The following is a 12,855-nucleotide window of genomic DNA, read 5'->3' on the forward strand; positions in this document are numbered from 1 at the left end:
AAATTACTAAGTGAAAATTCTCTTCCAATGTAGCTCAAGTAATCATCAGAACCAGTCTTTTATCTTTGCCATTACAGATAACGCATGATTTTCCCCCATCTTTCCATAATCTATATTTCTCTCTAGAGCTCTCATATGAAATATAAAAGTTTACCCCATAATACCTAAGGATGATAAAGTGTATAGTTTGTAAGAGCAGGTGGCGAGATGGCTTCAGCCGCAGCCTTTTCTATTTTACATGCTTAACTATCTGAAATGACTCCACTATTTTGTTTTTGCTTCTAAGCAGGTTTGGGGAAGACTGAAATGTTCATTCACTTTCAGTTGCACTTCATGAGGGAAATGCAAGATTTGTTTTAGTAACATGAAATTAGAAACACAACCAAACCTTGTTATTTACAGATTTTTGTATTTGTGAATTCTACTACTTGCTAAAATTTATTTGTAACTCCCGAATCAGTACTTGTGGCATTTTAATGACCATTTTGCCAACATTCATAGAGTGGTAAAAATTTTCAGTCCCCTGATGTGTGAATACCCCTGACTCTCCGCCGGCATGTTTCAGACCTCACACTGTAACCATTCTAGTTAGGGTTTACTTAGTGCCAAGTTTCTTGCATTTTTGTGCTTTTTGAGGGGGATTTTGCTGTTTAAAATGGCACAAGCACAGTTAAACGCAAGAAGGCAGTGATGTGCATTAGGAAAAAATACATGTTAGATAAGTTTTGTTCAGGCACGAGTTCCAATGTTGTTGGCTATGAGCTCAGTGTTAATGAATCAACAATATATGTCAAATAAGGTGTCTTGACACAGAAACACACATTAAATAAGGTTGTTGCTGATAAAAATGTGACCGACAATCATAGGCAGCTAATTTTGTATTTCTGCCAGGAGCAATCCTCTAATATTTGCTAATTCAGTGTTTGCGAAGATTTCATAATGAGAATTAACTGTATTTGAAAGGGAATTTTTAAGATTCAGAGTTGAATGATGGTAGAAATGAAAATCATTAATTTTGGGAATGTAAACTTTGGGAACCAAAGGGCCCCTGGTGGAATTTCCATAGCTCCTCCATTTCCAACTTCACATTTTCATGGATGAATAATTTTTAAAATCCATTCCAGAAAACCTACTGAGGTTATACGAATGAATGATAAAACAATTAAACAAAGCTTAGCAATTTTCTTAAGAATGAGACACCTGGTGGCTAAAGACAGTCTTTTCTTTCAAGAGAAGGAAACAGAAAAATTAAGGAAAAAATCAAAACAAGACACTAGAGAATCACGTAAAGCTTTCTCACCACTGGCCTGTGGACATCCCAAAAAGCCCGTTCTTGACTATCCAAAATTTTCCTTTCTGTCTTGTCCTTTTTGCGATCAATCCTAGAAGAGTAAAGAGAAGGAATAAGAGACTTGGGTATTCTGTTTTTCCTTTCTGACCCTTGCCCTAGAAATCTACTCTTGCTTCAAGGAGCTAAGTGCTTAAGTGCTCACGAGGCTGTTGGCACCTGTGTGGTTCCTGCTCCCTGCTGAGCTGTTAAATACAGGTGTACACTGCTTCCCTCCAGAAAACCTCGGAAGTGCCACAGTGGTCACAGAACTTGTTTTACACTGGATTACAGACTGACATACATGTATAATGAACTTGGAAGCTTAAGGGAAGAACAAGAATGTTGCTGTTCATCTGAGACATTAAGATTTGGATTATTAAGAAGTGAATTATCTATTTGCTATGCCCCCTTCATCAGAGTGGATACTATGTATATAAATTGTAAGAAGGAATCTAGCCACCATCTTTCCAGTATTCCATTTTCAAATCTGAAAGTTTGCTTTAGACTTAGAATCAGCAGATCGGTCTTTAAAATGCTATAATTATGTGTCTTCAAAGTCACTTAAACCATCCAGCTCTCTAAAGGTAGTGACAAGCTCCAGAAGGCAAATATCACTGGCCTCAGCAGGGGGAGGCAAAAATTGCAAGAAGAAAATTACAGGTGACAAAACCAAATTCTTTATGTTCTGGTCTGCGGCACAGATAAGAGGCTTTCTTTAAAAAAAAAAAGTATCACTTCATAGTTTCTCTCCAAGTAAAAAGTAACTCAGATTAATTGCTGTGTAACTTCTGGGTCTCTGGTTCCTGACTGCTCTGGGAACACTTGTGTTTACTGAACTGAAATTAACCCATAATTATCCATGATTTGTTGCGATAATTACTGTGTACTTAAATGGTCCACAATTACGAAGTAATCAGAATTTATCAAAAAAGTGAATCGGGAAATACTATATATGTATGTATGAAGTGATGATTTCCCTCCTTTTAGGGTTTGTGATGCTATTTGATCCTGGAAGAACAAATTAGCATTCTTCTTTGCTTCCCAGTGGCTTCTGAGCCTTAGTTCAGGTGAATCCCAGCCTCCTTCCCAATGCTTTCCTACCTCCCCTTCCTCAGGGGCCTCTTGCTACCATGCTACCAGTGTCTGGTGCCCACCTCCCTTGGGGTGCAGAGAGAGCATCATGGCAATGGCAGTGTACAGACCATCGGACCAGATAACCTCGCTGTGACCATGGCTGTGATCCACTGGTACCCACACAGCCAGGTGCCGGGCTTAGTCCAGGCCTCATGCTGCAGCATGGCCCACGACCAGGATGCTCCCAGGCAGGAGGTGTCTGCAGAAAAGCTCCTCGGATCCCCCGGCTCAGCATCCCTTTCCCGCCCTCCCTGTCCCACTTTTTCTGTAACACTCCTCGCTAAACCAGCCACCATCCCCACAGAGGGCCAGGAGGATCCAGACATGAGCAATTCTGTTTCCCAGAATTAAGTGGATCTGGCTGACACCCACACATGTGGGCTGGAGGACGTGGATTCCCCATTCCTCATGTTTTCTTAGATAGGAAGGAATTTCCACTATATATGGGAGAAAAAAAAAACTAAGAGAAAACCCCATCTCCTGTCCTTCAGGGAGGAAGAATGACTTAACTTATTGGTAGATTTGAAAGAAGAAATGGAAACAACTCCAATTGGCCCTTTCAAGGTCAGCCTTTCCTCACAATATCTGCTCTCTCTGTGCAGTGAAGTTATAGGGGTGGGCTCTGCCCTGGGAGAGGCCAACAGATGCTCACCTCTGCCCAGAAGGGACAAGTTTAATTTGATCTGTGGCCACAGAGCCAAAGCCATGCCCCATAATCTAGCTTCTAATTAAGGTAATAATCTGACATTTTGGACTCCAAATGTCTGACTTCTGTGCCTTATTTTTCAATTGATTCTAAACTCCTTTCCTGTCAGGGAGAAAAAAAGGGGGTACTTGTCCTCCCTAAAACTCCAATATGTTTTCCTATGAAATGAAATTCTAGTCCAGCAGTTCTCAACCTGTGAGTCATGATCCCTTTGTAACAATGAAAATACGTCGTGACATTAGGAAGGTTGAGAACCATTGCTCTAGTCCTACAGGTAAAATGGGCCTGATGTTTTTCAACCTTTGAGCACAGAAGAGCCACTGGGACTCTCTGGGGGAAGTAGGTACACCTTGTAACCAGAGGCCTGTCTTTGGGAGGCTCTCCCTTGACTGCTGAAGCACACACCTTTGAAATTACTTTAGAGTGACCTCAGATACAAAGATGAAACTTATCCTTCCTGTCTTTAATTTCTACCCAGTCACTCAGTGTCTCTGAGGTTGGAGACACTAACACCTCTTTTTGGCAAATCCCACTCTTACACCATCCCCAAATTCCCAGTCTTTTTCTCTCTGAAAAAGTTCACTGAGTTCACCTACTTTACTTGTGCTTCTGCTTGCATGAAGATGAATTCCCACTTCCTGGCAAAGGCTCTCTGGAGTCTTGCTAAATTCTCCTAACAAGAAAAGAAAATCAACAAGAAGGCATTAATCATCGTAAGTTAGCACCTGCACACCCATGCTTATTACAAGGCAGCCATCTATTTTGGTCACTCTCAACAAAATAGCAGGGCCCACTTTAAATCCACTGGACATGGAACCAATTTGACTTTGCACCAGACCCGGCTGTACAGAGAGGAACTATTCATGTTAATTTACGCACCCATTAAGTCTGACGTCTCTATGGTTCACCAGATTCCTCTCTTCATATGTGTTTTATAAGAACACAACCCACACAGAACTTGCTGCTGGAAATAGGTAGAAGGGTTTGTGGCTACTGGGGAATGAAAGATGGGGGGCTCCTGGCAGCTTGTAAGGCACCTCTGAGAGCAAAGCTGAGGCTGGATTTCTTAGCACCCATCTTCCAGCAGAGACCTGGGAAGGTCACAGAAATGTGAAGCAAAAGGACCCGGCAGGATTAAAGAATGGCCCAGAGGGAGTGTCTATGTTTCTGATGTTCATGGAAAGATGAAGAAAACAGGAAGAAAGCCGTCAAGAGTTGCCTTTAGAGAAAAAGGGAGAAGTATTTCCTCCAGGTCACAGTTACCTAGTGGAACTTGAGGACAGTGAGGAGGGGAGTTTGACAGGTTGCCTAATGATCCTACTAATTCAGATGAATGCACGGCGGGAGCCCACACAATGCTATGTATTTTCATAGAGCTCATGCCAACACTAATTGATTATCCTCATTAGTGGATTATTAATACAAAAGGAGCTTCAACTCCACAGCCCCACACGTGAACTCACAGTTATTACCAAGGCTTGCAGTGCAAGTACTTCTAAAAAAACTGGCTCTTTGACGTTTCTGCTATTCATAGGATGTAAAACTCGTAATGCCCAAAGATCAGTATCAATTGGGGCGTAGTTGTGTGACACAGTCTTGGCATGAAATTCTAGGCGGCCACTAAAAACAATAGAATCCATTATCATTATGGCATGGAAAGGTTCCGAGATACCAACAGTACATGGACTGGAAGAAGGAGCAGCTGACACAGTAATGTTTGTGGTCTGATTCCCCCCTTTTTTTTCTTTTTCTAGTAAAGAAAAAAATGCATGTAGCAGGGGTCCTCAAACTTTTAAACAGGGAGCCAGTACACTGTCCCTCAGACTATTGGAGAGCCGGACTATAGTTAAAAAAAAAACAAAACTATGAACAAATTCCTATGCACACTGCACATATCTTATTTTGAAGTAACAAAACAAAACAGAAACAAATACAATCACACTGCCTCACGTGGCCTGCGGGCCACAGTTTGAGGACCCCTGAACAGAAACAAAGTTGGTGGGGAAAGAATCACACGTTATCTTCTCTCTTTGTTGTTTGAATTTTTGTTTTAGCTAAGAGAATATGTAATAAAATTACTGCATTTGGGAAACAAAATGCTTCTTAACTTTCTAACCATTTTATGCAGAACTTTAACCTGAGGAAACATCTTTACAAATACCAGAGCAGAATGGTTAAGGGGACTGGAGAAAATGCACCAGGAGTTGAGGCTGTGTTACCTCTGTGTAGGCCACTTTCTACAACGGGAGAATGTGGGGAAGAGAAACACAGGACAGAGGTGCCCCAAGCTTCTGCAGTCTCAAGGTCATGTTAGTGAAGAGGCGTCATCATGTCCAAGCACAAAGCACAGTAGCCATCTTCTGAAAGATGGGTGATCTGACTGCTGGGTATCAGGGCAGAGAGGGGCAGGACTGGGCTCCCTGGACACTCAATGCCATGGTTTTGAGCAAAGCATGTCAGGGTTTGCTTGGGAAGATCAGAGTATCCAACACATGATCTAACACGCAAACTTGAACCAGGTCCTGATGCTCTGAACAAACACCTGCACTGCGTTCCCCTCCTAGTCCCATCCATTCATAGGTTCTTAATGCCAGTGGGATTAAAGAGGACGAAGGGCTGTGCACAGGGCGCTGCTCTCCAGTGGCACCCACATTCATAATTGGGCAGGAGAGAGGGGACCGATGGCCCAGTGCCTTGGCAGGCTTGGGGACCCAAGAGAGGGAAGGCCTGGCAGAGTGGGGCCTCATGCTTGTTTTGGAACAAAAACTCTCCATAACGCTCAAAATTCAACACTAAAGAAAGAAAATAATTCTATACCCCTAATAATTAAAAGTTTAATAAGAAAAAAGAAACAACCCAACTTAAAAAGTCAATTCAGAAAATAAGACACGACACCTGTCACCTGAGGTGTCCACTCTCTAGCCTCCTTACCTTCTTCCTTCATCTTTATTCCTAAGATGTGGTTCCTTACAAAAGTTGGAAGCCCCACCACCATGCTGGTCTCCATTCCCATGTGACAGAACCCGGAAACCAGAACATGGAACGCTTGACAACTCACAGATAATTTAAAATTTATTTTTAACTTTTGGTTACAGAATTTTTCCCCAAACTGAACTTCATGTGAGTCACAGAGAGTGCAGAAATCGGGTAAACTTCCATGTACTTCCTACTTCCCTCTCCTCCTACCCACCCCAGGGGAGGTGCTGCTGAGCCCGGAATGGCCACAGGGCTAGCATTTCTAGGGGGAGGGGATGATAAGAGGAGCAGAGAACAAAGAAGGAGAGATGGAAGAGACTTCTTTCCACTGTCTGAAAAGGGAGTAGAGGAAGAAAAGGGAGAATGCAAGCTTTACCTGAGCTCCTCTTACACCTGGCCTGAAAAAGAATCATACTTACTGCTTCATAATCTGCCAACTCCAGCCTTGCTTTATTCTGCATTGTCCTCTTACAGAGGTAGATGGCTGAGGAAGAGAGAATACAACATGTACAAAGTCAGCAGTCCAGTAAAATCATAAATCCCTCCATCCACCAGTTCATCCATCCTTCTATTCACCTACCGGTCCATCCATCCACCCACCAGTCCGTCCATGTATCCATCCATCTATCCATCCATCCATCTTTCCATATGTCTGTCCATCCATCCATCCACCCACCAGTCCATCTACCCATCAATCCATCCACCAGTCCATCTGTCCATCCATCCATCCATCCATCCACCCACCAGTCCATCTACCCATCAATCCATCCACCAGTCCATCTGTCCATCCATCCATCCATCCATCCATCCATCCACCCACTCACCAGTCCATCCATCCATCCATCCATCCATCCATCCATCCATCCATCCATCCATCCATCCAACCATCCACCCATCTATTTTTCCATCCCTTCACCCATCCATCCAGCCAGCCCTTGCTACATGCCCAGCACTATCCTGAGAAGAACATGTTTTCTAAGTGGAGGCCAGATACCCGATCTTTAGGAATCTTCTTGTAAATCATGATCAGATGAGGACCCAATCTTCAAGTCCCTACAACTCCCCTTCTTCCTCCTTACTTTGTTTCACCCCAAACATCCTCCTCTCTGTAACCTTTCACAAATATGACTGCATCTATAAGCTCTGCACTGAATTCCTATGGCCTCAAAAGTGAGGTCAGCCTCACTAAATGTGGTTCTTAATTTTTAAATTTTTTTTAGAGAAAGAGTTTCACTTTGTCGCCCTCAGTAGAGGGCCGTGGCGTCATAGCTCACAGCCACCTCCAGCTCTTAGGCTTAGGTGATTCTCTTGCCTCCCGAGTAGCTGGGACTACAGGCACCTACCACAACGCTCGGCTATTTTTTGTTGCAGTTTTGGCCGGGGCTGTGTTCGAACTCGCCACCCTCGGTATATGGGAATGGAGCCCTACTCACTGAGTCACAGGCGCTGCCCAAATGTGGTTCTTTATAATGCAGTCTCTGCTTAATCTAGTCAACCTCTTTTCCTCCTTCCCTCAGGCACTGAAAGGCCATCAAACGTCAGCTCCACTCCTTTGCATATATGTCCTTTCCTTGGAGGGTCCTTCTCTCTTCCCTCTTTCCCTCTGTCTGATGACCTCCTACTAGCCTGTGAAACCCCGCCTGGTGTTCCACATAGTTTCTACATATCCTCCATCGTGGAATCTCGTCTGTGGCACTGAGATCCTGTGTTTACTGAGCTGTCCCCCGCTCTAGGCTGAGGGCTCTAGAAGGGTAGAGGCTTTGTCTTATGCAGTTTTTGTCCCTGTCAGGGCCCCTGCAGCACCAGGGCCTGGCTTGCAGTCAGAGGGTAGAAAGACAATTTAGGTCTCTTTTGTCCCTCAGTTGCCAGGATACTCTTCTTCCAGCATGGCCTTCATCACTTCCTCTCCCTCCTTCTGCTTCCTTAGTGTGCGTCTTCCCCCTGCTCCAGTGCCAGGTGGAATGACCAGGGAAGACAGTGAAGGCATGGCGTGACCAGACCCAGAATGACCAGGAAAGGAGCTCACAGAGGCTTGGTTCATGTTGTTGCTTGACAAGACGATTTCTGAATTATACTAAGAGATCTCTAGTCGACTCCTTGCTGGATCATTCATCATCCTCCATTTGCTGTAAAAAGTTTACTCATGGCACCTGTGATAGATATTTTAGAGCTTTTCCAGCTGGGAGCCTGCCCTCTGGTATGCCACACTCCCATTTTCACCAGGAGAATTGTGTGCTCACAAGAGCCAGCTGCGGTTGTTCCCAAATGCGCTTACGCCAGGCAGATGTGTTATTTTAACCATATAAGTTCATAAAATATTATATATAGCAATGAAATTAATGTGAAAAGAGAGAGCAAGTTGTTTCTATGAAGACTCAGTTGAATGGTTTGGAAGAACTTAAAGGAAAACAGCTGGCTAAGACAACTGCTGGTGAATTTGGTAAAAGGGAGGTAACTAGAAAGATGGGAAAAATAATAAAAACCTAGGGGAGGCCAATATTTAAAGGCTTTAAAAATTGCCTTTAAGGGCAGCGCCTGTGGCTCAGTGAGTAGGGCGCCGGCCCCATATGCCGAGGGTGGCGGGTTCAAACCCAGCCCCGGCCAAACTGTAACAAAAAAATAGCCGGGCGTTGTGGCAGGCGCCTGTAGTCCCAGCTGCTCGGGAGGCTGAGGCAAGAGAATCGCGTAAGCCCAAGAGTTAGAGGTTGCTGTGAGCCGTGTGACGCCACGGCACTCTACCCGAGGGCAGTACAGTGAGACTCTGTCTCTACAAAAAAAAAAAAAAAAAAAAAAATCCATTGGAAAAAAATTGCCTTTAAATTCCTCTTACACTTTAAAGATACCAAAATGAGGTGTTTTATTTCGAGTGTGGTTTACTTAACAAAGAAACTCAAGCTAGGGTGGCTCGTAATCAAAGATAAGTCTTTGGTTCTACCTCAAAAGGCCGTCAAATGAATGTTCTTTTGTTTACCTTACCTTCACATGAAGTTTGTAAGGTATGTATGTATCATCCTTTTTCTACTTGTCAACTTTTCCAATGAACCAAACGGCCATTGTGTCTGATGAAGGGCTCTCAGTTCTATTACAAGCATCTCCTTCATTCTCCTGGACCATGGGTAGTTTGTGGAATGGGGGCAACCTCAAGAAGGAAGCCTGGTGTGTCACCAGCCCCATCAGGCCTGGTCCGCATGACCTGCCAGCAGTTCACGTCAGTGAACAGGAGGTGGCAGCTGCTTTGACAATACTGCCCTGGACAGTATTTTGTTTGAATTGGCCAAATGTAAAACTCAGAAGAGGCTAACCCAGATCTGGACAGTGGGTTTTATGGGTTTTATGCAGGCAGACTCATCCCAAGAAACTTCCAACGCCTCTGGGTAAAAATGGGTCAGTGGGATTGTGATTTCGGGACTGTGTATGGGATGCACAGCTAGTGCCATTCCTGATGACGGCAAGTCACTTGGCTACACGCTTCCAGCCCACTTCCCTTGCGGCTACGGTCACACACAAGGAGTGTGTTCCCCACATCCAGGGAGCAGGGTGCAGCCGCTCTCAGCACAGATCTCCCTGGCGCTTGTCTGAGCTCCCGATGGTGCTTCCACCAGCACTTGCTATGACATTCAATCAACTCAAATGACCATGACACAGCCAGTCCTACCAGAGGGCAGCTGGGGGACTTGTTTCAAACTCAGATACTGGTTTCTCTTGAATACTTAATTTCTAACTGAAAAACCTTTGTCCCCTTGGCCTCACACCTGGCATTTGAGCCCCACTCGTGTCTCATGGATGAACCCACTGGTTCATATAAACATTTTATAAAGGAAACAGGTTCTTATATAACACGTGTTGGCCCTGTAGTTCAGTAGTTAGAGCACTAGCCCTGCAAACCAGGGATGGTGAGTTCCAGCCTAACCTGGGCCTGATTAAAATACATATTTTTAAAATATTGAACTTGTCGGATTTCAATGCACTCAAAAAACTAACTCTTTTCTAAACCGTATTTGTGCATGACATCGCTGTTTACCTCAGTCTCCTAAACTAGGGAACATACAAATCACTTATTTCTCCATTTTCCTTATAGCCTCTAATTACTGTTTAAAACAACAGAATCCTAGCATTGGAAGTCACCTCAGCAACCATCAAGGGCAGATAGATCCCTTATTTACAGATGGGGAAATTAAAGGCCCAGAGAAATGATTTCCCTAAAAGGTCAGTTAGTGACAGAGAGGGAATTGGAGTGGAAGTCCAGTGCAGAGTTCTGTGGAGTTTCCTCTGACACCCAACGGCCCATTTACGCATTCATTTAATCACATGAACATTTCTTGAGCACCTCCTCCGTGTCTTGGATGCTGAAGAAGTCTCCATAGTGGCAGCCTTGGCTTAAACTGACATTGCCCATCAAATGTCAGGCACAGTCCTAGGGACCTTCCAAATATTCACTAACACAGCCCTTACAATGACACCGTGAGGTGGGTTCTGTTATTACTCCCATCTTACAGATGAGGGAACTCTTTTAAGTCATCATTTGTCATTAGGGACCCACAGTGCCCCCCCTCCCCCCACAAGCTGCTGAATCCACTCTAAATATCTCTCCTTGACTACCAAGGCCTTTTTATAAACCTGCATCTCCGAAGCTATTCGACCTTGTCAATCATTCTTCATCAACAGAAAACTTTTGGCTTCTCCAACAGGACCCTCACCATGACCTCGCCCCCACCCCCCATCCTACAGTGCTCAGCAGAAAGGGCTGTGATTTATCCAAACCTGTGACATGGATATTGACAGAGTTGGTGACTAGTTAATGCTTATTGAATGAATAAAGTTTCTGGTTATTCATCAGTCCAAATCATACTTATTCTGAATTCTCAGTTTCAGTTTCACATCCTTTCTGGTGAGAAGATCACTGCAGTAGTCCTCATGTCCACCAGCAACCTGGTGGAAACGGTATCAGCCACCAGCACAGAGCTAATAACACCAGCTAGCACCTCAGCAATGATAAAACCCACCAGCAAGTACCAACTCCGTCCTATGTGCCCACACTGAACCTCCCATGCCTCTCACGTAAAATAGGAGGCCTGTGTTAAAACTGTTATTCCTCTGATTTTAATATGAGGTTTCTGTGGCACAGAGAGGATAACTTGCCGAGATCACACAGCCAGCGGAACTGGTTGATCCTGGGGCCCATTGTGCTGAATTCTTTCTTGGTGATTCCCCGTGATATTCCGACTATACTGCTTTGGAAACACTGGCATTTCTGCAGCCTGCACCTTGACTTCTCCCTCTGATTTTCTATGCACTGAGGCACAGAATAATTTTGCTGTAATGAAAGCCTGAAACAAACTGTTATTTCCACCCTTGTTCACGATGTACAACTATTACAATGATGAAGCGGAGACTGGCTGCAGAGACGGGGGACTGAGGCCCTTCTCAACTCAGTGTCAGATGGCCTAGACTTTATTGCAGCAAATATTCGAATCTTATTTGGGCTTGGGTAGCTGGTCATACCATTTTCTCACCCTCTGCATTGCCTAGAAAAATATCAGTTTCCACACTCTCACTGGCACACGGCTGCTGCATGGAACTGAGGTATAAGAATTCAAATTCTGAGTTGGGCTTTCCTGAGTGATCTTTCAGCCCCAGAAGCACTTGGCTTATGAGCTGTCAAATGCAGCTCCTGTTCAGAGCCAGAAGCCTTGGTGGATCCACTTGTCACATTATTTAGGGTGCAGCACAGTGTCAGAGGGTCCACAATGGGCCTGTGGACAGCTAAGCAGACAGCCAAGGGCTGTCCTCCTACCTGACTGTCATTCTCCAGACTTGACAAGGAACAACCAGCACAGCCGTAGCCTTATGAGGCCCTGACTCCGTGATGCCATCCTCAGGATGGCTCCCAGTGCTTGTTTCCCCTCCCTCTAACATGCGGTTTGGAGGTTGGCACTTATTCCACAAGCCTGCAAGACAGGGCCCCCTGAACACCACTCATCTGCATATCAACCTCACATTCCCACAGCTATATCCGCCTTTCTGCCCTAAACAAACCCGCAAAGAAGCCAGAGAGAAGCTGCAGGTCTCACTGAGCACCCATTCTCCGGGACAGCCTCGGACTGGTCTGCTGAAGCGGCAAGTCAGCAGCCAGGATGCTGTGCAGAGGGGCAGTGCTGTTGCTATGACCTTCAGCCACATCCGATGTGGGACCATGAAAGAAGCATGGGCTTTGGGGCCATCACCTGAGCTCAAGTTCTGCTGCCTCTAGAGAGTGTCTGTTCATCACCTTCAGTAAAGAACCAGAACCGCCAGCAAATATTTATTGGCACCCACAATGTGCTATGCGCTATGCACTAGGGGATATGAGAACGTGTGAGGTGGACCAGTCTCTGCCCTCACGGTGCTTACAGTCAACAGGGCATTCAGACGAACATGGCAGTGTGAGCATGTGACCTCTCTGGTTCTCAGGTCCTTTGTCTTAAGTAGCATAGCGACAATACAACTTCTTCAGAGAACTGGCACATAGAAATCTTCTCTTTTTTTTGAGACAGAGTCTCACCATGTCGCCCTCGGTACAGTGCCGTGGCATCACAGCTCACAGCCACCTCAGACTCTTGGGTTTAAGCGATTCTCTTGCCTCAGCCTCCCAAGTAGCTGGGACTACAGGCGCCTGCCACAATACCCAGCTATTTTTTGTTTGTAGTTGTCATTGTCGTTTGGCAGGCCT

General features: G+C 44.9%; 1 protein-coding gene across 6 annotated transcripts in view; it reads right to left on the bottom strand.

Annotated features, from left to right (window-relative positions):
* The window catches only part of RGS6 (regulator of G protein signaling 6), a 645,323-nt gene that overhangs the window by 91,661 nt on the left and 540,807 nt on the right, over positions 1-12,855 (bottom strand). For all 6 annotated transcript variants that reach the window (XM_053602701.1, XM_053602700.1, XM_053602704.1 and 3 more), the window contains exons 7-9: positions 6,566-6,630; positions 3,767-3,843; positions 1,301-1,382 (exon numbers count right to left, since the gene is read on the bottom strand). In XM_053602701.1, coding sequence (XP_053458676.1) covers positions 1,301-1,382; positions 3,767-3,843; positions 6,566-6,630 — 224 coding nt within the window. The remainder of the gene's footprint in view (positions 1-1,300; positions 1,383-3,766; positions 3,844-6,565; positions 6,631-12,855) is intronic.

This window comes from Nycticebus coucang, chromosome 9 (assembly GCF_027406575.1).
Source record: "Nycticebus coucang isolate mNycCou1 chromosome 9, mNycCou1.pri, whole genome shotgun sequence".
NCBI lineage: Eukaryota > Metazoa > Chordata > Mammalia > Primates > Lorisidae > Nycticebus > Nycticebus coucang.